Genomic DNA, 26,210 nt, shown 5'->3' on the forward strand with positions numbered 1-26,210 from the left:
AGCTGGCTGAGTCCTCTGGAGGTGTCAGCACTGCAACCATTTTACAGAACTATGAACAGTAGGGACGGATGAAGGAAGACTGGGGGGAGGTAGAGGAAGAGGAGGAGGAGGAGGAGGGGTACGAGAAGGGGAAGTTAAGGGAGGAGGAGGAAGGCAGGCTGTAGATGAAAAGACAAAGAAAATGGAGAAAAGTTGAGATGGTGGAAAGGGAAAATCCAAATTGAGGCTTATACGTAGTTGTCACAGTAATCCAAATTTGTCTCCCAGACCTCTTTCATATCCCTCTAACTTCTTTCTCTCTCTGCTCTTCTAACACTTGTTGATTGTGGAGCATTGTATGTTTTCATACAGAATTGTCATTAAATTCTTTACGCATTGAAAAGAACACAAAAGATTGAAGCTACTGCTTGAATGCACTGTACAACGGCTCATCATGGATTGCAATTCATATCAAAGATACAAATACAAGTGGGGTCATATGTACTTTGAGTTGTCCTATTTGTATTTTCAAACATGTACCGTCACCCTCTTTAAACTAGCCCCCCACCACCACCAGACACTCCTCTCCCGATTAAAGCCTTCATGCCCCTGGCCTCCCATCCACCTTCAGCCTGTGTGTGATCCCCATCCCAGAACCGAACGCTCTCTCTTGGATGCTGAACGGGGCATTCCCGCTTTAACAGGAATGCCGCAGAGGGTGAATGGCAATAATTCAGCCGACTGGCCAACTGCTGGGAGGTCAGAGGTCAGCCTTTCCTCGACAGGAGTGTTTTAAAGCAGGAAGAGTCGGGACGTCACTGAGGAATGATTGCAAATTCCATACAGGAGGATTTTCATCTAGCTCCATGTGCAAAAGACTACATCGGTTCAATATAGAGGCGGGCATTGTTGAAGTTTGACTCCTTACTGCTTTTAGGATTAGGGTTAGCCTGTCAGGGGTGATACAAACAAGATATGAAAACAAACATGGACGTGTGCACCCACATGCCCACCTACTGTCTGGCTGACCTTGGGCTGCCTGCAGAGAGAGGAAGGGATGGGGAGATTGTGTGTTATTGGAGATTCTGGAGTGTTATTCTAAGTGTAAATCACATCACACTGCCGTTCTGCTGGTGTCCAAGAGGATAAACTGGTGAAAGAGTTGGGGCCACAAGCGCAGGACATGAACTCTAACCAACCCGGCAAAAAGCTGAGGACCGCACAGGAGAGAAGGTGGCACTGATAGCCTTTTATTTGTTCAGTATACAACTCATGTCTACAGTTCAGATTCTAAGTTTTAGTATTTACTCTCTTGCCTGTTTGTGTTTAAATTAAACTGCCCCCTTTGATTGGCCTTGTCACAATATAAAAAGTGTGTTTACTGTGCACAGAGGTGGAAAGTAACTAAGTACATTTACTAGAATACTGTACTTAAGTACAATTTTGAGGTACTTGTACTTTACTTGAGTATTACCATTTTATGCTACTTTATACTTCTACTCCACTACATTTGAGAGGGAAATATTGTACTTTTTACTCCACTACCTTTATTTGATAACTTAAGTTACTAGTTACTTTGCAGATTCTGATTATTAATGCAATACATAATGAGCTAATATATTGTGATGTATTATTATAGATTACTGTAAGATACCCAGCAGTATATAAAGTAGTGGAAATCAGCCCCACCTTTTCCAGCTGCAACATTAAAGTGATGCTTACACATTAATGCATCAATAATTATAATTCAATAATATAATATATACTGTATTATTCTGAAATGGGCCATTCTGCATAATGAGTACTTTTACTTTTGTTGCTTTAAGTGCATTTTGATGCTAATACTTTTGTACTTTTACTTAAGTAACATTTTGAATGCAGGACTTTTACTTGTAACAGAGTATTTTTATACTGTGGTATTTCTACTTTTACTTAAGTAAAAGATCTGAGTACTTCTTCCACCACTGACTGTGCAGTAAAGTTACGTCACCTTTTAAATGAATAGGGCCCAGATTCAGATTCAGTACCAAAGGTTCCTTTTACGGCCCCAGAAAATGTTTATGAAACAAGAATACACACAAATAAAGCAACTCCGCTGAAAAGGTGCGACAGTGTAAGCTCCAACCATGGCAAGAAATAAAGACAGACAAGAGACAAAGGTAGTCCAGTAAAAAAGAAAACAAAAACTTTATTATTTTTTCTAGAAGAACAGGCTGTTTGGAAGGGGGGTGGGGGGTGGGAGGGTATTATTGGAGAGGTAAAACCAGCCACGGGATGAGGCGGAGTCAAATAGACCAGGGGGTGGGGCTGAGACCTGGGCTCCTGCAGTTATGCCAGCGCTCCCATTGGGTCCCAGGCGGGCAGTACAACGGGCTCCTGCTGCATCACGTCCAGGACGTCAGGGGGAAGGTACTTCCTGTCTACCACCACCTCGTACACGTACTCAGAGAACCAGTCATCGGTCATGATCAGGTAACCTGAAGAGATGGACAGGGAAGACGACAAACCAACAGTCAGACTCAGTATAGACACATAAATCACTACATTCCCCACCATGTTGGCACGCTAGTGCAGGACACTGGAAACCAATGAAAATGACACAATGTGGAAATCAATCAAATTCGGGGCTGACCCACTCCATGTGTGCGCCAGATAGCAAGAGCAGCAAATCCTAGCACTGAGTGGGTAGATGTGGGACCACAGGGTCTGGTGGTTTTAGCGCTTTTTGACCTGAGTGAGGTAGGGTGACGCAAAGCTTATTTGGAGTGACAGCTTTGCAAATCAAGCGTGAATTAGGTATAAATTAAATCCAGGCACAATCAGCAGAAACGGAAATGGGAGCTAGCCAAACGACAGTCAGTATAGCCTGTATATTAACAGTATATAACAGATGAACATGACTCTGGATGAGTTCACTGAAGCTGCTTCAGGCAATAGTGTGTAATCAGCCCCCTTTCAAATCCAATAATGATCACGCTAATATTCCTGCTTGATGTAGATGCCAGAAGTCTGTCTACAGAGCACTACAACAAATCTATATTTCATCCCTGTGTATTAGAATCTGCTATTTTTAAACGATGATGACGACTGGGTTTATAAAGGAGTTTGACAAAGAAAAAACACAGACACTTCTAATTAATTGTTTTGGACACACTGCAGATCATATTATTAATATGATAAATAAACCTGTCGGTCTAAATACACATGGCCATGTATGTCTCATACACATAGTTTTATACATACAAGATCATACATCTAAGGTCCTCTAAACTACAGCACTCTGTAGGAAAAGTTTGCCATCTCAAATGCTGGGACTTTTTTTTGCCCCAAAAAGGAGTGTGGTCGAGTTTCATCACTGAGACACAAGGATGCAGAAATGAAAGGACAAATTCAGTGGCAGTGGGCCCTAATCACGACACCATCTCAAGGCATAAAACACATGATTTAAAATCACATCATGTCACTCATTAAAACCATTACCATACACACTCTTTCACTGAAGAGGGAGTGCTGCTAATAACATTTTAACCAAATGGTCAACCACAATTTGTGTATGTATGTGCACGCCTTCATTCCTCCAAAGCACTCTTTATCAGCGCCTTGGGCACTGAAGTCCATTGTTTCAGCAGGCAGAGGGGAAGAGGGAGAGAAGGACCCCCGCCCCTGACGGTTCACACTACCCCACCCTACAGTACGCATTCAACACTTCTGCCATCACCTCTGCACGCCCACCCTGATAAGACTAAACAGTGGGAGGACCCTGCACATACAATGTCTGCCTCTTAGTCTGTGTGTGTGTCTGTGTGTGTGTGTGTGTGTGTCACTGTGGCTAAATCTGGGGTGGTTATGAAAGCGTACCTTGACCTTACACAGAAGGAAGAGGTGTTATGCTAGCCTAATCTCTTTTTTTGGACGAGGATGTGGCCCCATGCTGAATTAATTAATCAAAACGAAATGTGTGTGCATTTGTGTGTGTGTGTGTTCTGTGTGAAGTACAAAGACCAAAAGCTATGTAGGAACAAAGCAGCTCAAATCTAATATTGTATTGACGCATATGGAAAGCTGGATGAGAACTGGAGGAGGGATTGAAGCCTCCCGTTTGTTATGCCTCAGTTTGTGTAACAAAGTTAGCCACCAGATCTTACAGCAAATACACCCTCTTATTTTTTTCCCCTTTCTTTCTCCTTGCTGCCATCTCTCCCCTCTGTCTCTTCTTTCCCCCCTTCTCTTGTGTCCAGTGTTGTTTAAACGAGAGCATCCCTCCCGCTGACAAGTTGACTTATCGATGACGTCACGGCGACCGCAAGAACGTGCCGCAGCTCAAAACAATGTATCGGGTAGGGCGTGTCTGTGTGTGTGTTCTTCCAAGAACGCAATTGTTAGATGGCGTGTTGCCTGGTTCTCTGTGTGGTGTGTGCGTGTGTGTGTGTGTGTGTTCACATGTTCTTACTGGAACCCGCGTGTTGGGTGGCATGGTGGTGTATGTGTGTGCGAGCGTCATTATTTGTCTTCAGGGATAGTCCGACTGTCCTCAGCCATCTTGCTTTTCAACTTCAGCAGCGATCCACCATATGGGGCTGTGAGAGAGTTGTGAACAAGCGAGCCAAGCGTATAATACGAAAAGAGAATTGAGACACAGCGAGTCTAACAAGGGTTTAACCATGTTATCACCAACCTAAAAAGATTTTTATTCTTGCCTAAAATTGACAGAATGTATTGAATGTCTATGTAAAGCCAAAGTGAGAATTTGAGGGACAGAGAACGGTGTGGTCTGGCACTGACTGGTTTAACAGAGGCGTACTTAAAATAAAGCTATAGCTTTTCTCAATGCTGTACAGCCACTACCAAGCATTTCCTTCCATTGACATTAACATCTTAACGTTCTTTAACATACAAACACATTTGACTCTATACTCTCATGTTGGTAGAAAATAACAACTTCTCTCTCTCTCATGTCAGAAATCTCATAAACAGAGCCCAAGCAGAACTCATGACAAGTGTTAAGGAGGCCACCTCAAGGCTCGTAAGTGTCCTATCAAAGTGAAACAAAATTCGTCAGAGCACACTGCTCAATATTTGTTTAAAGTTATGTAAAAGTATGAGCTGTGCAGTGAGCGGAGCCATAACAGCGGCTGAGTTGGGGCTTGCAGATGGAGGGAATGAAAGTTAAAACTCTCATGAGAGATTCCTCTGGGGTAAGAAAGGATATTGATATAGAGGCCTAAGGGGAGAAGTTAAGCCTTACAAACACACTTCTCTGTTTCTTATTCCTTTGTTGTCTTTCCATTATCATCTGTCCATCTACTTGCCTCTCTCTTTCTTCTTTTTGGGTTCTTTTTCTACCAGTATTACTTTTTCATTTCTCCGTTTCATCTCTCTCCAGTCCCTTGACCGCTCTCTTTCTTTCCTCCCTCTCCCCGTGTCTCTTTTTCCCCTCTGCATTTGTCAAACAAACAAAGCCTCCGGATCCCCAAGTAAAGTCCGCTCCTCGAACTTTTGTTTTCAATAACTTTATTAATTTGGCCGTAGATGGATTTGAGGCCCTGGCCTTCCCCATCTGCCGGTGTTTATGGAATAAGATATGCGTGAAACACATTTGATTTGGCTGAGGGGTTTTCACTTGTTTTCCCAACAGTCACTTCAGTGTGTGGGTTCTAGAAAATAATGTGAGCGTGTGTGTGTGTGTGTGTGTGTGTTGCCAGAGAATGCATGGCTGGCCTGATATACTCTCCTATAATCTGCAGTGGAATGTCAAGCTCAGAGATGGAAAGAGATGTAGAAAGAATGAGAGAAAGATGGAGAGATAGAGAGACAGGAGGGAGAAAAAAGTGAGATGGAGGTGAAGTGTATGGCATGAATAAGTGTGTGAGAGAAGATAGGAGGGAGGCTAGCAGAGGGGTCAGAGGAAGAAGAGCAACAGAGATGAAAGGGTATTAGAGGTAACAACAGAACAGTGAAGTCTGGGGAAGAGGTGTGTAGGGTACCTGCTGTGTCCTGGGGCCTGTTGCATAAACAGAGACTGAGTTTGAACTCCAACTTTTAGTAAGACTCACTATAGACTACAGTTTTCCCTGTTGCATCAAAATGACTTACTGGTAGCTAACCCAAGACTGGCTTAGATTGTCAGATCCATTCTGAATTTGGGGTAAAAATAAATAAATAAAATTAACTAACGCTCAGTACTCTGACCGCTAAAAACCATGCTAAGCTCTCTGACTGGAAAATGCATCAATGTGTTGTTTCCATTGAAAATGGCAAGAAAAAAAAAGTCAAACAGAAGTTCCCGGTAGACACAAAGCATTGTGCAATTAAGTCTTACATCAGAGTGGTCTAACCAGACAATTATAGACCAGTCTAAGGCTTAGATCAGTCTATAACTGAGTTTATGGAATGGGTCCTTGGAGGAATTGGGCTCGAAAACACAAAAAAGAACTGACAGAGTCTGTGTTTGTGTGTGTGTGTGTGTGTGTGTGTGTGTGTGTGTGTGTGTGGGTGCATACTTGTGCATGTAACAGGACGCAGTCAATTATAAGTTCAACACAGGGGAGCATCTCTCGGCCTAATCCTGTTCCTAACTTAATTCAATAGACATAAACAGGAAGAGGATGGATTATTGTGGGACACGGTGGTGTCACACGATTTTCGTTGGTGAATCTATGCAAAGTTTTACAGATTAAATCCTGAAAAAAAGAAGAAATATGACATCCCTTAATGTAAGATTGAAAAGAGGAAGAGGGATAGTGTAAGAATGTGTGTGTGTCTCTCAGGTCACCTTTGTTCCCACGGTCGTCTCCCCAGGAGTTTTCCACCCTCCACTTCTCATAACCTTCTTTCCCCTCCTGAGAGAGACAGAGAGAGAGAGAGAAAGACGGTGATGGAGGGATAAGAACAAGAAACAAAAAAGTAAGAGAGCGGAGAAAGTGTCCTGACAGCTGGGCTTACTTACAAGGGGGGAAATTGACAGCACTTTGAAAAACTGCAGCCGATTAAGGCGGAGTAAACACACAGCGAGGCTTTGATGCAACAAACCCTGGGAAACTCTGAATGTGTGTGTCTGTCTGTGTGTGTATACTTGTGAGTCTGTGTGAGAGAGCATGTTTGCATGAGTTTACTGTACATAGGCATGCTATGCTAGAAGTGTGCACGGATGTGATGTATATGTGTGTGTGTGTGTGTGTGTGTGTGTGTGTGTGTGTGTGTGTGTGTACCTTGTCCGTGACAGCGGTGAGGATCATGGCGTGGGTCATGAGAGAGTCTCCGTATATCAGTCTCTCTGCCTTAGAAAGGTTCTTCACTGAAACCCCAAACACTAGCTCATGGTTGAACCTGCGCACACCCACACACACAAAATCACAAAATCACATTACACTGCTTCCTGAAAAAAAGAAGTTATCATCAAACTTTGCCCTAGGGCTGGGCGATAATTCAATATTATCGTTTATCGTCTTTCAGTGGAATCATATCGTGATGATATGAAGATATTTTAATATCGTGACACACATTTCTGCTGTCTAAATTGATGATGACAAGCAAATTTTACTTAAAAACTCTGATAAAATGAGGTATGGTAGGAATATTATTTGAACATTTCAGTTTTGTTTGACATCACACCTAGGGTTGCAAAATTCCGGGAATTTTCAAAGTTGGAAACTTTCCATGGGAATTAACGGGAATTTATGGGAATTAACGGGAATTTATGGGAATAAACGAGAATAAACCAGGAATTTACAAAATTGAAGGTATGCTCTTAATAGGGAACTTAAATATAGTTGGGGAAAATATATTTTAGCATAATCCTGACTAAAACAACCAGATATCATGCAAGTACAGTTGAATATCTATGCTATTCCTCAATCACATGCACACATAGCACACTGCTTACTGCAGGGCTATTGAGACCACGCCCCCTACATGCACTGTGCATTCCTGTGCATTTTTATTAATTTTTGAATGGGTTGGGTCGGGGGGATGAGTAATATTTAACTCAACATTCATGTTTTTGTTCTTCAATGAAATAATTGATTGTTCAATAAAATATTTAACACTTGATAAAGTTCTACTTACAAATAAATCTGTTTTAATTGTATTATTTTGGATGGATGTCTGCTTATAACAAAACAAATATTTATGCTTGGATATGATACCTTTCCATTAAATTACCCTCAATTCCCAGTTAATTCCCATAAATTCCCATTAATTCCCATTAATTCCCATAAATTCCCATAAATTCCCATAATTCCCATGGAAAGTTTCCAATTTGGAATATTTCCAAAATTCCCCAGCTTAACTTCCCATGGAAATTAACCGGAAACTTTCTGGAAATTTACCGGAAATTTTCCACCCCTTTGCAACCCTAATCACACCTAACATTACCATTCGGTTCAATGAGATGAACATTAATTTGATTATTTAACGTGATTTTGCATACATGAACCATATCGTGATATATATTGATATCGAGAAAAATCCTTATGATTATCATGATATTGATTTCAACCATATCGCCCAGCCCTACTTTGCCCTTTATTCCACCTATAGTACATACCGACAATTTCGGTAGGAAAGGTAAGACATCACTGTGTGTTGTGATAATTTAGCAGGTGGTCACCCTTATTAAATCCCAACCATCCTACAACATGGCCCGAATCTCTTTCAGATGGAAAAGAGGTAGGGCAGGAAGGGCAAAACCCCCATAAGCCTGAACTGCTTGGGCAAAAGATGAGCTCACCTCATTATGCCTGCTTTGAGCAGAACTGTGGAACTGAGACTAAGGAGCTCCATTAAGACTCAACCTCATACCAATTATAATCTTCACATAATTGGCACAAGAACAGGATCTGTCTGAGAGATGAGCTTCAACAGAAATAGTACGAGACATTTGGCACCACATCTGTTTGGGTAGGTGGGCAAATTTAGGCCTGGCGCCAGCAACTCAGACTAGATACTGTTGCACTTGAAGGTCAAAGATAGGGAACTTTCCCCCTGGGGAGCAAGCAACACTTCATGAAGACAGCTGAGATCTGGTCTCATCATGTGAAGCCTGTTTTACCCACGCATGGATGCAGAACAAACAGATTGGGAGGCAACAGCACCAAATAGAGATGGGCCAACTGACTGGAAGATTTAGATAGTCACTCCTCATTTTAGATGGGTGTTCAGCCTGCTGGCAGCCTTCTCTGATATTCCACTCCAATGTTGTGAAGCGCAGCATGTGAACTGTTTGGGTCACAATGTGTTGCATTTCATTTCATCTGCTATTGGTGAAAAACATTCAATACTCAACCACCTCTTTGTGCAGGACCTCACTGTATTCAGATTTCTATTCAAGGTAGGTATTATGTCATTTTTCTAAACAAACTGAGTTATGATTTTGTAGATGTCTGTACATCCATCCAACCCAGTTACTTTTTCCATTCACCTGGCAGCTGTATCAAACAAGAAGGTGCTCTTTGGCAGAGGACATATATATTAGCCAGGAGGATATGAGAAACCAAGGCACTCAACTTGAAGTGAAAAGAATTTTTAAAAAAAAGAACTTGCCAATGCAATAAAGAGATTTTAATTCTTTTCAAGTTGAGTGCCTTTGTTTCTCATATCCTCTTGGCTGAATGTTATGATTTATTTGCACACACTATCTGACCCAAGTCTGGTGGGTAGACAAAGTAAAACACTAAAACCTTAACTGGTGATGGGGATTTTTTTTGGCCAATACAATCAAAGCATCCCTAACACGAAAACCGCACTGGTCCATGCAGCACAGACTGTTTCTGTGAATTGTACTCACACGTTCATATCATTGATGCCCAGCTTGCCGTGGAAATGTTTCCCGACGTCACAACCGAACCACACAGCCTAAGGGGGGGGGGGGGGGGGGGGGAGAGAAAAATAGTAGCTAGGTTCAGAACAAGTAGCTCTTGACATGATTTAAACACATGCACGAACGCTCATGTCCACGTCCACCAGTTACCCCGATTCCTCCCAACCTACCTCACCCTCCTTGATGGACTCAGCCGCAGCCTGTTTGAGCAGCTGGATGGGCTGGTTGTTGTACAGCGTGCTGCGCCCTCCGACCATGTTCCCCAGGAACTCAACACTGTACAGCTTCCCATAGGGGTTCTGAGGTCGAGGGTCGTTCACAAGGCAGATCTGAGGATATAGAAATACAATACTAGATCAGACACTGTACAGCTTTCCACAGGGAATCTGAGGCCGAGCCCCTACACAGCAGTGACTAACAGCAAGTTACTGGCCTATCTGTTGTCGACATGGCCTTTCTATGCGTGCATGCGCGTGTTTGTCTGTGGGTATATGGGGCCACATACCTTGTCCTGGATGTTGTAGAGGGGTTTGACATGCTCCCTGTAGAACTCCTGGGGGGTGAGGGGTCCCATGCGGTGGAAGTTCTTGTCCTTGTCTCTGTACTCCCAGCAGACGGTCTCAGGAGGACTGCCCAGACACACACTGGCCACCCGGAACACCTGCACAGAACACACAGTTTACACATACAAACCTTACTTTTTTTTGGCTACCTAACATCCATCCACATGTACTATTGTAGAGGTTGAATAATAATCAGATAAAAAATAAAACTTCCTTAGCTCATTATACTGCAACTCAAAATTACAAATGTAAACAAACCTTTCCAGCCCAAAAAATCTATGTAAAACTCAATGTCTGCAATTTAGCAATTGCAGACCTTGTATCATAAGCTCAGACAATAAATTTCAGAGTGAAAACATATATTCAATCCAATAAATCACTACGTAAACAAAGCTAACGGTGGTGCGACCTTGTGTCAGCAGGGGTTGCCATAATGCAATTACAGACTGGGTCTATAATGCGCATCAGAAGATACATTTATGTGAGAGAGAGCCTTCTATGACATCACTTCACCTCTACTGTACAACTGAAGGAAGAGAGTTCTACTCCCTCCCTAGCCTGGAGGGAGTTTGTCTGGGGAAGCTTGCAAATTCAATTTTCCAGTCATATTCTAGATGTCCTTTTGCCTAATCCCTCCAGCCTAATGTCTGTCCCTGCCTCCACTCATCCATCATTGTCGGGCCTTTCTACTCGATTCCAACTTTCCCTGGAGTTTTTCCTCAAACATCTCTACAGTGCATCCCTCCTTCTCATCTATTCATATCCCTCTGTTTCCCCATTTGCACCCCACACCCTTTTTCCCTCCCTCCTGCCCGCCCGCCAGTCTTCCTGTGGTGCTGAAGTTCAGACCGAGTTCCTGTGGGCTAAACTGGCTTGTTTGGACTGGGTCTACTCTGAATCTGGCCCTACTAACCTCCGATACAGCTATCTCAGGAATTTCCCTCTTGCTTTTCACCTCTCCTATCTTCCGTTCTCCTCTCCCAGAACTCAACAGTATAAAACTACAGATGCTTTTCCTATCGAACACGATTAAGAAGGGCTGAGAAATTGGGAGGACTCAGCAAAGCCCATTGTTAGTGGTAGATAACAGGAGTGTGGCTAGACAGTGATCCATTGGTTTGAGAAAAGGCAGATGCACGCATAAGGTAGGCCTACAGTACAGTGTGTACTACTACAGGAGTGTCATTCCTACTGCGTGTGGATGGTGACACGTCACACACTTTCACCGTTTCGGTTCACAGTGTCACAATGGATGGATTTCCCATAGACTTCCACACACTCTTTTCATTGACTTTCTACTGAAATTCAAGTTAAACTCCTGGCTAGCTGAATAAAGAACTAAAAGGGGGATTATCTTTGGCGCGGCCTGCTTCGGCAAAGGGCTCCAGGGGAAATACGGGGGCCATGGAAGAAGTTTCCCACCCTCAGTCAACAGGCATTAAAAGTCCTTCTGACATTCCTGGGTTCAGGTTAGTAGACTAGACGCTGAGCCCTCTGAGCCCACCCTGCAGTGCACTGTACACCCTTCTCACCTTTTACACACCCTGATGCGTGCTCACCCATACATGCAGTCACACACGCACACACACAAAACGAAGGCATCTGTACAACCGCTCATCCCCCAAAACCACCTTCCTTTGAATCCAACCGTTTTGTTTAGACTGCCCTGTGGGCAAGACCAAATGCCAAGGTGCCCATCCCCTTGTCTGGCCTGTGTTTGCCCAGATGCCCTCGGCACGACGACAACCCATCTCTCTTACCCCTTGACCCCCGCCCTTGCTCTTCATTCCTCCTCTTTGTCTCTCTCTTCCAAGAATAACTCTGCTCTCCCTGCTGCCTTTGAACTGACACTCTCTTTTCTACCTCTCCTCTTTCCATTTCTCTTTCCAGGCGCCCTGAGCCTTACACATGAGCATCCCCCTTCACGCCAGTCCACCCCTGTGCCCACTCCTCCCTCAACAGGTTAAATAAACTAGGTGTCAGGGCAAGGCTGGGCTGACAGAGTCGGTCAGGGAGCATCGGCCGCAGTGACGTCAGAACAGGATCAATATTGAAACACCTGCCTCCTCGCTGACAGACAGACAAGACCGACGGGGAAGGAGGAACAGACACGGACAGACAGAAGGAAAAAGGTGAGAGGGATACAGAGAGGTGGAAAGAAAAGACAGGGAAACTGACAGAAACATGCATGTAAGGATGATGAAAAGATGACAATAATGTGAACAAACCGATAAACTGACAGACATAATTTCGTGCTGAAATGGCACATCCACCATATGGGGAAAAAGTAACAGGCAGGCAGTGAAACAAAAAAGAGAGATGGGATTGATTCCCAAAACTCTGCAGTATTATAGATAAAATACTGTTACCTCGCATTCACCACTAAAGATCTCCAAAGTATTTCTGATTACATCCTGTGTAAATGCAACTTTTTTTTTTTAAACAAACAATACATTTGCCAATAACTTCAGTAATATCCAGTAAGGCGTTACTTAAGTGCCAGCAGTCATATCGCAAGAGCAGCTGTCACATTTCTCAAGGAGCAGATCGCTCAGTTTGAAATAAAACTCTTTGGATGAAAGCCTCAGTCTTTCTTTCTGCTTCTTCTTTTTCTGTCTTCAACCCTCAATCTTTCTCTTCCTCCATCCCCCCTCTCCTCTCTTTCAGGAAATGGACAGTCACCATTCAGGGTGGACTCCCAGACCATATGTACAGTACCTTTATGTGTGTGTGTGTGTGTGTGTGTGTGTGTGTGTGTGTGTGTGTGTGTGTGTGTGTGTGTGTGTGTGTGTGTGTGTGTGTGTGTGTAGCAGGGATTTATGGCTGTAGGACAGTGCCAGACAGTGTGTGTTTTTAGAGTCCTGACCTCAGACGTGTGTGTGTTTATCAGCTGACATGGACTCAAAGACTGCCCCTTCTCAAAACAGACTGAACTGGCTTTTTACAGGTTATGTAAGGTAAATGTATCCCAATAGAGGATTTCTTTGGAACAGACAACTTAAAGATCTGCACATTTTCTCAGTGTAGTGCAGTTGCATTCAATTCACTCAACTCAGAAACTGGAATTTCTTGAAAATTCAACATTGAAAAACCCCTGGCATGAAAAGTTTAGCATATCCAATCTATTAAAAATGACTGATAATGAATACTGATCATACTTTCACTAGTTGCATTTTTAATAGATTAAATTAAAAGTGAACTGGGCCCAAGCCTGCAGGGTAGACTTACAATTTCTTCAGAACAGTCATAGGCGTTAGCCAGAAAATCTAAAGGCATGGTTTAACATAAGGATTTGATTCATGTTTAGACTGTCATTTCCAAGGCCGTCACATTTTTAACTTAATATTCTAAACATCTAAACTGTAAACAGGTGCCAGGGTCCAGCTGTTCCTGGTGATTCTGATGGTTGCTTTTGATTGACGTTGGTAACAGGCAGCTTTCTGGCCACCCCATGTGTCTAGCAGAAGGTCTATATTAAGACCCCTTATCTGAGCTCTGCTCGGGGGTCAGCTGTGTTATTGACAATAACAGGAAGCAAAGAGGGAGACAAGACGGTGGTACTAGGAGGGGATATTACATCCCCGCTGTACAGTAATGTGTGTGTGTGCATACACCCACATGTTTATCACACATAAAGGAAATTGTGCAAATAAGGAACTGTGCTTTCAAAGAAACTCCAGTTTCAGAAACTCTATGGTGTGCAGAGCCGGTACCCATGCTTTCCCAATGCTGTGCCAAGGATGTACAGCCAGCCAGCCAGCCAGCCAACCTGCCACATGCTGAAGCAGGGCCAGGTGGGGGTGACCGAGCCTACAATTTGTTCTAGCAGAGACAACCAGTACGTCTATGGAGTCTTTTGCTAGCGATTAGCATGTTTGCATATCTCTATAGACTTCTGTTAGCATTTACCATTCTGTCCTGACAGCTTGCATGTCTCTGTATAGAAGACTGCTAGTAGTTAGCGTGATTCTACTAGCATGTTTGTATGTCTGTAGACCTCTGTTAGCATTTAGGCTAGTGGATGTAGCAAGTTTGCGTGTCTTACCATAAACATTAAGCTGACTTACTGCACGCTATTGGGCGCTAGCCAAGGCTAATGTTTGATAGCATCTGTGCTCCAGTGTTGAAGGTCTGTCATCCTCGTGCATGTCTGCATGTTTATTTGTTTTCCGCTACCCAAACAAACAAAACAAATCACCTAGTGTTAGGAGTGAAACTAACACGTAAGCAAAACAAGACAACGGCAACACTTTAGAAGATATCTGATACAGGAAAGAAAACAAGAAATGTTCCTCCCTCCCTCAAAGACTACTGCCAAGGTGTCCATGAGAAAGGCACTTGACCTTCAACTGCTCCAGCAGAGCTGCAAAGTAGCCAATGGTACAAGATTGTGGTGGTGCAAGGCAGCCCGTGGTAGGAGTATTCATATAGCTTTCCCTTCCCCTACAGCTATTTCCCCAGGTATTTAGTGTTGAATGTACACTGAAAGTACAAAATATTAGGGACATCTTCCTGATATTGAGTTGCAGCCCCTTTGCACAATCCACATCTCAATCATCTCAAAGCTTAAAAATCCTTTTCCAACTTGTCTGCTTCTCTTTATCTACATCTCCTCTGTGATTGGTATAGATTCAATAAGGGAAATAAATAATGGATAATGGCTTTCACCTGGATTTACCTCATCAGTGTGAAAACTGTAAGAGATTTGATACCTGCCCTTGCCTGTTTAATGCTGAATTGAAACAAAGCATACACCTCATTGCTACCCTGAATTGAGTTCAGAACCATTGTCTAGAAGCTGGACTTGTGAGTGTAAGCAAATGACACCATGCAAACAGTTTGGGTAAAAATGAACTCAGTTTTGATTTAAACTTTCATGTTTTGTAAACACAGCACACATGTGGTCATTGTTAAATTACAACAGTGGTGCAAAATTCAAGAAATGTGAGCAGACACATACGAAGCAGTTCGCCTGAGCATTGGCAAAATTTATCATTGTAGCCTCTAACAATGATACAGATACAGAAACCCATCCACATCGAACAACTAATGGACTGAGCCAATAGCCAATACTGAGCCTACTCTCTAAACTCACACTGCAGCAAGCAAGTCCCTCTGTGAGTTGATGGCTGTCTCATAAATTAGCCTTGTCTTAAGAATCACTCTCCGTATGTTCAGAGCCAAGACCAGAGCCGCACATGGTGTTTCTGATTCCATGACGCAATGGAGCAAGGAAGGGGTACAGTTGCGGCGTGAGGGATACCATCTGTGTGTGCATGTGTGTGTTGAGTACTGTACATGCATACACATGCGTGGTTACCAGCGAATGTCCCTTCATTTGCGTGTATGTGTGTTGTGTACGTGTCTATGTAAGTGAGAGGAGAGGACCAGGGACACACAGCAGATGCAGCATGAAAGAGAAAGCCTGTCTTTGAACCTTAACAAACTAGGCCTCTCTGCCTCTATACCGCAGCATATGGATCCTGTCATCCTAACAGCCTCTATGAAGAGAAACTGTCATAGTATACTGGACTAGTGCGGGCACAGGTCACAATGGGTTAAGCTTCTTTTGCAAAGGCGTTTTCAGATAATTGAGATGCGCTTGGTTTTAGCCAATGTGCCTGACCGGTTAACAACGAATAGATTCCAAACACGCAAAGGCATCCATACAAATCAAGCGCACCCCGGGTACAGTAAGTGGAAGCAGAGACGTTGACCCCGGTTGCCTGTCATGGGGAGTGTGTGTGGGACTGGTGTGATGAAGACCAGGGCACAGACACAACCGCCGTGCAGGGAGGGTGGACAGCATCACCTCCATACACACCAAAGTGGGACTGACACGGCACTTTGATCCTGGGAAACACAAGTGTACGCATGGATGCAAACACACATGTGAACACGTAGAGGCTACACTAGTTCAGCACGTTTAAAAGTCTATGCACAGCAACTGCGTAGGCCTACACACACGTGCACGCAGGCCTACTGTATATGTGACCACAAACACATAGGTCTGCACATATAGACAAAAGCACATGGACAGATTGATGTTGGCAAGCAAGTCCACGTGCACATGCATTCAAGCAATTCTTACCAGTGCTCCGCTGAAATTGTACTGTAATAGCATAATGCTAATACACACTGTAATAACCACAAACGCAATGCCTGCCTCATAAGCTTTTGACGATGTCCCTTGTGAGTTCATTATAACCGCTAGATGTTGCCATCGTTAATTAACTGCCAGTCAGGTGAATTAGCCTAGCTTATCATATAAATCTAATTTACAGAGCTAATTTGTTAGCTGTTCATCAGCAGGGCTGTCACAGCTGGATGCAAATAATTGCAAAGCAGCCCCAGAATAGTACTTTCTGTCCTGTCTATGGTCTTGATCGAGCTCTTATCGATTCAAATGAGTGGCTTGATTGCAAAATGCTATAAATATCCAAACTGAGAACAAAATGTTACCTGAAATTCATGACACAATAACATTTAATTTCATGTCAGCAAACATGTAAAAGTTTCCTGTTTTGACAGGTGGTGGTCTCATTTTCGAATGATACTCTTCAAATGTACACAGTGAGGACAGCATATTGATTCTTGTAATCACGATTCATTTCTAGTGGCGACAATATGTCCCTGAACAATTTTGCTCTCACTACTACCCTGGTTGTTCTTTTGACATGACCAAACGCTCCATCACCACTGGCCGTGGCAGAGTTGTGTTTCGCAAAACAAACCACTTCCAGGTGGACAAACAAACACACTGACAACCCTCTACCCCCCACCCTGCCCTGCGTGCAGTGGGAGCAATCTTTACTGTTGCACAACCTATGTTTGTTTGTGTGTGTGCGCATGAGTGAGTGTGTGTGTGGTGACGGCTGGACATCCATGCTGGAGGTGCTGTGAGATACAGGGTTGTTTAAACAAGCAACCACCCAGCAGCACAATACAATGAAACAGCTCCCAACAAAGGCCGCTTAACCACACCCCTTTACTGTGTGTAATGGTCTCAATAGGAGACTGATTGACTGACTGGCCCCACACACACATGCGCTCATAGACACACACAGGAAGCATGCATACAGTCGCATGTGCATACACACTTACTGCAAGTTGGCAAAGCCACAAAAACACACATAGTGGGCACATGATCTTATTTTGCTGCACGCATGCATGAGCTTGCACAGAGAAGGCCACTGTACATGCATTAACAATAACACACGTGTTGTGTGTGTTTCAGCGAGTGTATCTATACATGCACATGTTCAGTCTTCTCTTCTGCTGTGTTATATTATTGTTCTGGATGCAAAGCTGTCTTCACTGTGCAACGTCAGATGCTCTGTGATAAGCATCTTGTTTATGGAACAGGCAGCTTTGTCTTCAGATTTGTGAGATGTATAACTGCGTGCACACAATATTTTATTCAGTTCTTTTGTCCAAAAATGACACACACACACACACACATATGTGTACATATACTTGTACACACTTGCATGCAAATACACTCACACAAATACAGCATCCCAAGCTGTCACCAGTGGATTGTCAACAGTGTGTACCATACAGTATATCATACAGTCAATATTTGTAAACCTAGGCATTATTATGCAACTTTACCTCAAAGAGATACACTTGTCGTTTGTGTATGAAAAAGAAAAAAAGAAAAAAGGAACTACAACACTATGCACAATATATACAAACATGTATATATAAAATAGGGTGATTTTGGAATTGAGAGACATATGTACATCTTTTGCAGCTTATCCTGCTAGGGGGGAAATTGACCTTAAATACTAATGTCTAATCAGTAAGTATTCAGACACTGTTACTGTGAAATGGACCTGGACTGAATACAAACAAATAGGAAACTATCCATCTCACAGCTAAAATGACCATTATGGCAGTTAATATATATTTATGACCAATATCACTTGCCAATGCACTACTCATAGTGTCTTTGTACAATAAGTCAGTTGAGCCTCAGGAATTATGTCCATGATTTATAATGCCCATAAATTATCATGTCATCCTTTTCAATAGAGTACTTCATAGTAATGTACCATCCCTCTCTACAGCTGAAACTGTACTGTATGCCACACTTACTTAATAGTTGCATTATATTTAATAGTCTGCTGTCTCTCTTAAATGCTGCATTGTATGTAAGGTTCTTTTGCTCCTGTGCCATATGTGCCAGTACATACTGTGTTACTGTGTGCGATATTGGTATATCTCTGTACTAGTGCCACCAATTCCTGTGCCTTTAATGTTCTTGAATAAAATCATTCTGATATGAAATGATAATGTATTGATTAATTAAGTGTGTAGTATAAAACATTAAATTGCATGCAGGGAAGCAAGATGACTGGCTAACCATTGGAACTCTTTGCTAAGTATTATTAGACAGCCCCCTCTTCTGGCGAAAACAGAACAATGTGACAATGTAAAAAAAAAAAAAAAACGGCATAAACTGACTACTTTATGTTGTTTATTCAGTGTGTGTGTGTAGACGTGAATTGAAGTGTACTTTTGGAAGGCAGTGTTTCTTTTAAATTCATTCGCTACAGCTGAACAATTGCCCCCACAGCTAGAAAATGTAAATGCAATGATCATTCATAATCCTTGCTCCCCCCACACACTCCTAGAAAAAAACTAACAAACCAAAGAACAAACAAACAAAAACGTACAATTGCAATTACAGCATAATTGTCCATATATCATTATATTAATATCTGAATAAGAGCCATTCTTAAGCTGTAACTCCTAGTGAAACTGATCTTGGAACGGGCCTAGGCCTCAGATCAAAAACGCCCACACCCCCACATCTACAACAAACTCTACAGGAAACACTGGCGTGTGCGCTAGTGTCAATCTCACCTCCTCTATCATGGTGTCCATGGCATCAGACAGTTCAGCTTTAGTGGAGTCGCTGGCCACCATGTTCCTCAGTCGTAGACAGTATTCTCTTAGCTGGAACACACAGTGAAACAAACACAGTCAGCACTTCCCTATCGATTAAGTGACATAATGGCTTGAGACTGAGGGACGTGCAGACGCACCTTGTGATTGAGAATGTCGTTCATTCTGCGTGAGGCCTCTGAGCTGTGGGACTCTGGAAAGCATTTCTTTGGGATGACGCCATACTTTTCTGGAGACAGGGCAGCATAAAACAATGTTTTTTAAGCCGGTCGGACAATTCTAATGTTCCGCAGCACCAGTTTTTGGTGTTGTTATACGGAAACAGCTCTGTAATTAATTAAGGAACTGACAGGGGTTATTGCATGATTCAGTGTGAACTATTTGTCACTTTGATTCTGCAAAAAAACAATCTTTTAAAGCCCTGACATGTCTGGGAACTCCCCGCCAAATGGGATGAGGATGAGAACTGACCAATGAGGTTGACCAGCATGTCCCACTGTCCTCCGTCATTGGTTGGATTGGAAAGCAGGAACTGGACCAGGCGCCCGTCCACTGGCTCTTTCCTCTGGGCTGTCTCCACACAGGCCTGCAGGAAGTAGTAACAACGCTCGATCTGAAGAGAGGAACACAACAGAGAGATATGGTGAGAGAGAGAGACACACAGTGAGAGAGAGAGTAAGACAGAGAGAGAGAGAGAGAGATTGAGAGAGAGAGAGAGAGAGAGAGAGAGAGAGAGAGAGAGAGAGAGAGAGAGAGAGAGAGAGACTGTAGCAAGTGATAATGCAATAACTGCTGATAATGTAATAACTGACTGGCCCAGAGGGGGACATCATGTTTGTGGGGCTAGACATATTTACTGTTGCCTTGTTTGGACTTAATATTACTGCAAAACAACACACACAACCATTGTCAGAATGTTTGAAAACTCAGTCTGGGGGAAAGGAAGTACTAAACTGTTATAGCTGGTGGGGATTTCCCAGTGGATCCGATTATTTGGACTTAGAAATATACATGTACTGCACATTCAGTCTCTTTATTTAAAGAACTACAACGCATTTGTTTGGAACTGTTTTCCCTACATTACTATTTTGCAAGTGCACATATACAAACACGCCCCCCACACCCAGCTCAAACACTACTCACTGGCCACTACCCATTAATGTAATTGGGCAAAGTGTTTTTTTCTTTTCTGTGTGTGGTAACATCCTATAGCAGTTTAGTCAGTGATTTCAGACAGACTCTCCTGGAGCGCTGCTACAGCGCAGACAGGGGAGACTGTCCAGAGAGTCTAGAAAACTCATAACTCAAATTTAAACAAACACCCAAACACAGCAACCATGACACAGACCACACAACCACATCACACTGACATGTTTGCAGACTATTAGCCAACTCAAATAAATTCACTAGTCTTTCTTAGCCTCGAGCAAACAGCATTAGCTCTTTTTGAAAGCTTACAAACACTAACAAATAACCCCAATTATATACTGTATACAAGTTACCAAATATTTGTACACTGGAACAACACAAATGTCTCAGTCCAACTTCATAGATGTCCTGCAGGAGAAAATTAACTCCAGAATGTAAAAACAATGAAATGTTGAAGAATCTGATCAGGACTAAACAGAAAAAGGAGGCTGTCCCCAATCAGAAAGTAAACAGAAAATGGTTTTGTGTGTCAATGAAACCTGAAAACTTACAAAAGGCAGCTCATATTTTTCCAGTACTGGTTTTCTCTGTTGGCTCACTATTTTGCCATCATTACATCAGACGACGAGTCTGACGAGTCTGGATTCATGAGGTAAAACATTCAATATCCATTAATTCCTTGGTTAACTTACTAGTAGCAACTGACCAAGTCAAACTACTGCTATAGTGTATTTGTGATGGCACTGCATTGGTGATGTGTTGTGGTTAGCCACCAACAACATAACTAAAGCTCTTCTGCTTTCAACAGGGAAGTCTTCCTGCCAGATGAAGACACCACTTCTGCATGGGTGAGCATGCAGAAGTGCATAGGAGGTTACACAGTCATTTTTGTGAGATGTGTAGTTTAAACCTCATGTTATAGCTCCCTATCTAGATGACATTACAAGCTATTGTGGCATGACCAACATTTAATTATATACTAATGCCAGATTCAACTTTGTTTGAATGGTTTTCTTGTAGGCTGCCTCAATGGTTGTGGAGTCTATTGACCAAAATAGATGTGGAGAGATATTCTGTTCTAAGGATAGCCTGTTCTAAATGTTCAAGCCCTAACCTAACCCTAACCCAATTACAATGTGACTAGAGACATGTTGAATGCACAACAAAAAAGCAAGTTCAATAAATACAAAATACATACACAAATGAAAATCTACACCAAAAAATATAATCTGCCAGACAGAGACAAAATATACATCCAGTATATACAGTATATACACTGTATACTGCAGCCAAGGAGACATGAGGAGTGAAAACAACAAAGGGGTGGATAGTATTGATCAGGTGTGTGGCTCGAGCTTTAAATCTTACCTTGTCCCAGAAAAAGAGATAGGACTGACTGAACTCAAACTCTTCTATGTTAAACTTCTTCATGAAGGGAAGTCGCATGACATTGAGGCACGAGAAGATCCAACATCTCCCTGGAAATGAAAAGAACACATTAGCCGAATTTTCCAGAAACATGCAGGCCATGTGTTAGGTATGCGTTTCTACGGGCAGGAGTAGTCCTGCATTAAAATTTGAACAAAATAAGACCACCAACATTTGAAAAACTTAACATTCTCTCTTACAAAGTGGAACTTTTTAAAGAACAGTAGGTAACCCAAAATTTTGGTTGACAAAATGTTAACATTGGGGGAATCATCTTTAATGTAAAGATATTCAAAGATAAACATCAGGTTATTATTTTTCCCCAAAATGCATACTTAATGTTTTGGAATACAACATCTTATATTATACGATCTATGAAAGATGACAGGAATACATTTTGACACAGCCTGCATGTCTTTCAGCTTACTCTGGAGAATCTCAAGTTCTCTATGGAGTCATGCTTAGTGTGACTTGGTGTTTCATATTGTTGAATGAGGGCAATTTGTACAGCTGGAGCCCAAAATTATCCCACAAATCACAAGCTTTGTGTGTGTGTGTGTGTGTGTGTGTGTGTGTGTGTGTGTGTGTGTGTGTGTGTGTGTGTGTGTGTGTGCGCATACTTGTGCACATAAGGGGTCCAAGCACAGCAGGTGCATGAACCCTATGGTTTTTTTTTTAGAATTTTTCTTCTGCTTCTTCTTTTTCTGCCTTACACTGATCTGGAGCCCAGACACCATAAGTCCCAGAGCAACCAAATTTGGTAAATAGGTTTTAAATCTCACAAACTACTGAACCAAAACAACACCAACCAAAACAACACCAGTTGGCCAGATGGTGGCAGCAACTTTAAACTCCTGAACCGTGTGGCATAGAATCAAATTTTTTTTCCCTGATTTCTTGGCTCAAGACGAATTGAACCCAAACTTCACACACATGTTCTGGATGGGCACCGAAATGCCAGATAACCTGATCACCTACCTGAGTTTTTCTGGTTGGTGACGGGCTTGCCCTCTGTGGGGATGGAGTGCTGGAAGATGTGCACCGTGTCCTGGACGGTCTGCCGGTGCAGACACACCTCCAGTGGGTCGATGCAGGTGGACACATTCTGGGCCAGCAGGTAGCGTGGCTCGGCCCGCAGCCGCTTGATAAAGGTGGCTACCTTCTCCTGACTCAAACCTGGAAGAGTAGATGGGGAGACAATAACAAAGCGAGAGACAGAGAAGGAAGGAGAAGGAAGGGGAAGGAAGACAGATAGAAGCACAGACAGGTAACTTATATTAAGAGGGCTTTCAAAGCTAGACAGACTCAGACAGAAGACCATAACCAACAGGAGACTTCCTATGTTCAGACAACAGACAGAGGAATTTCCCAATGTCCTGATTCCCTCGAGTCTCCTGTGCACTTTAGGCCTATATACTTCCTGCTTAAGATCTGATTTATGAGCACTCATATGCGCTCAGATGTCACAATAATGCCTGGAAAATGGCAGATCAATAGTCATAAACTAACAACAGATCCTTTCTTGAATACTACAACTGTCCGATGCATCCTTCCTTGCCACCAACTATACAGAGATCATTGGGAGGAATAGCCTATACACAATGTCCAGTCCAATTACAGATGATTAGAGCTCTGATGAAGGATAGACTTGGGGTGGGAGGGACAAAGGAAACAAAGACGCTTGCCAACAGTACTATAACTGGGCCTAGGGAGCCTAGGGCTGACCAAAGCTGGCTGGTATCAGTCATCTGTCTCCATCAGTGAAAGGAACACACTGGAAAGCTTGTCCAATCCAACGGCATAAGGGAGAGGGGGAGGTGCACACACTTTGACAGATTCAAATTGGCATTGGTGTGTGGTTTCTAATTCCATCAGAGCAATTAAACATTGTGGGGGACATTGCCTAGTCATGCATGCTGCCTACAGTTCGACCCATCTCTCTCGGCTCCATTCTGTTATTTTCCATTGACACAAACTTGAAATGCACTGGCCACCACACATTAGGACAGTGTCAAACTTCATTAGCCTAACTGTCAAGCCCATATTCTCAGAAGAAAAAAAAACAGCCAGCCTAAGGCAGGGAACATTTCGAGTGTAGGCTTGCATGGCATATGATGCCGGCATGACACTGTTTTGCTTGGGCACAACAGTTGAATTTTTTGAGACTGGTGATTGCGGATAGAATCTGAAGTGGAGTGAAAGAATCTGAAGTGGAGTAAATGTAAATCATAGACACTTAAGATCTGAACCAAAGTATTAGCCAACAACTTCACAACAACAGCAGTATAGACACACACTACATAGGTGTGGAGGAGTGTGCTTCACAGCACACGAGGGGAGGCTGAGCCAAACCAAACAGCCAGGTGGTTGGTCAGGCTCTGTTTCTCTCTTTCATGCTCTCTTTCTCATATACAAAATGTGAAGGCATGAATGGTGAGGAGGGCAGACAGCATCACACTGTTTTCTATGGCATGGGGCCAAGCACAGGTAGCAAGGGTGACTTGCAAATATACACTGGTTATGCAACTGGTTTAATTACACCAATCACTGCTCCATGTGCACGTCAACTGAAGTCCAGTTGGCCTGAAGCCTAACAGTGGAGGCCAAGTAGACTATCAACTCTGACTGACTAAAGTACAATCCGAGCAAAGTTCATTATCACGAGACTATCAAGATCGCAAATTACTTTAAGGAAAATTTTGCTCCGAAACAAGGGAATATTTAGCTAACATATATCTTAGAAAGAACCATATAATTAACAAAAAACACTGATCTAACAAGAGGCATACAACTTGGCAGAGTGCTGAAGGCTGAGAGCTCATTAACGTCAATTAACGTGGAATCAAAACGACTGACTCCATTGACTTGGCTGGCCAAGGGTCAGATGACACTGGTCACTGCTAAAAAAAAATAGCTGGCTAAGGTCCTGAAAACGGAGGAAGACATTATCATTTCAGGTAAAAAAAAAAAAAAGATTCGTTGTAACAAACTGAAAGAGAAACATCACCCTCAGATGAATCACTTTCATTTCAAGAGTTTGGCAGCTTGGAAGAGGAATTTCCAACTTCATTCTGCACTAGCTACACAGGCTAGCAAGATGTATTCCCAGCTACTATAGCTCTGCTCATAATAGCTCTTAGCCAAAGAGCAAAAGTGTATTAGCGGACTATTTTTGCTGCTGGGATATCGCCACTATGCTGGCAAGCTGTTGGCATGAACTGTCAACCTAGCTGTTGAAATGACGGCAAGTCATGCTAGCAAGCTGCTAACGCTAAGAATGCTAACTTAGCCTGTTAGCTGGGCAGCTCTCTCAGCTGTCAACCACTAGCTAGCTATCACCAAATACAGGTTGTGCTCAGCTTGCCGGCTAAACAAACGACCATGAATGGAACAAGGGAAAGTGGCACTCAACGTACCAGTGTCCATGTTTCCGAAGAGGGTTGGCGAGCGTTTTCTATTTTCCTGAAAAGTCACCGGCTCTTTGTTTATCTCATTCGCCGATAGTCAGTCAGTCAGTGAGAGTGTGATCCGTGTCAAGCTAGACCGAGTAAAAGTACACCATTTCCGGTTCTAGATTTCAAAGTAAAACCCTTACATATGTTGCAACGAGTTTTGGAGTAATAAATACAAAAGTTCCAAAGAGAAAATAAAAAATATAAAGACGAATCTCTAAAAATGAAATAAATTTGTTTTTCCTTTGTTCTGACACAGGTTTCTCATTCTGTACACCCCAATGCTTACTTCACCCTTTTTCCGAAAGTGACCCATTTTAAACTTTTATTTTGAAGGCAAAATCTCCTAACGTTCGGTCTTTCTGGTTTACTGGACGCCGCTCAGTCTCATTAGGATTCTGGGCGGAAACAAGATATCGAATATTCAAATTATTACAGTTTAACCAAATTATGTAGTAACAACAGTAATCAACATAATCCATGAAACTTTCTCCCCTTGTTCAGTCCGCATATGGAGAAGTCATAACTGCTGTAACTAATAAGATATAGATATAATGGGTCGTTTGGCTCAAAAGCATATCGGAGGTTCTCAAAGGTTTTCATGTCACTGACCCCCAAATGTAGGCTATATACATTATAGAAATGGACCCACATTTCAGAAAATTCAGTCTGAGGGGCTCCCATGTGGGGAGATTTTTTTTGTTGCTGATTTAGAATTGAATTGCACAACTGTCTGCACTGTACTGTGGGGAGATAATACATTTTTATTCATTATATAATAGTAAGGGTGCTGTAGCACCCTGAAGTCACTAGGCCACCCTATTATAAACTGCTTATTTTAGCAAAACTTAAATGACATTTACAACTGTATACTGCCAGGAAAATCTTTCCACATGAAGCTACATGATG

General features: G+C 42.6%; 1 protein-coding gene across 1 annotated transcript; it reads right to left on the minus strand.

Annotated features, from left to right (window-relative positions):
* Window positions 1–2,142: 2,142 nt before the first annotated feature.
* On the minus strand, window positions 2,143–25,389 carry blmh (bleomycin hydrolase). The gene is made up of 12 exons (XM_071533278.1): window positions 25,266–25,389; window positions 22,828–23,025; window positions 21,790–21,899; window positions 19,744–19,885; window positions 19,413–19,501; window positions 19,231–19,323; window positions 10,302–10,457; window positions 9,967–10,125; window positions 9,764–9,831; window positions 7,188–7,305; window positions 6,752–6,818; window positions 2,143–2,456 (listed from the first exon to the last, which is right to left on the minus strand). The coding sequence occupies exons 1-12, from the start codon at window positions 25,273–25,275 to the stop codon at window positions 2,308–2,310; spliced, it is 1,359 nt and encodes a 452-aa protein (XP_071389379.1). The 5' UTR covers window positions 25,276–25,389; the 3' UTR covers window positions 2,143–2,307.
* Window positions 25,390–26,210: the final 821 nt, after the last annotated feature.

This window comes from Centroberyx affinis, unplaced genomic scaffold (genome assembly GCF_046629955.1).
Source record: "Centroberyx affinis isolate AG114_WGS23_722 - 3 ecotype Tasmania unplaced genomic scaffold, CSIRO-AGI_Caff_v1 ptg002349l_1, whole genome shotgun sequence".
Lineage (NCBI taxonomy): Eukaryota > Metazoa > Chordata > Actinopteri > Beryciformes > Berycidae > Centroberyx > Centroberyx affinis.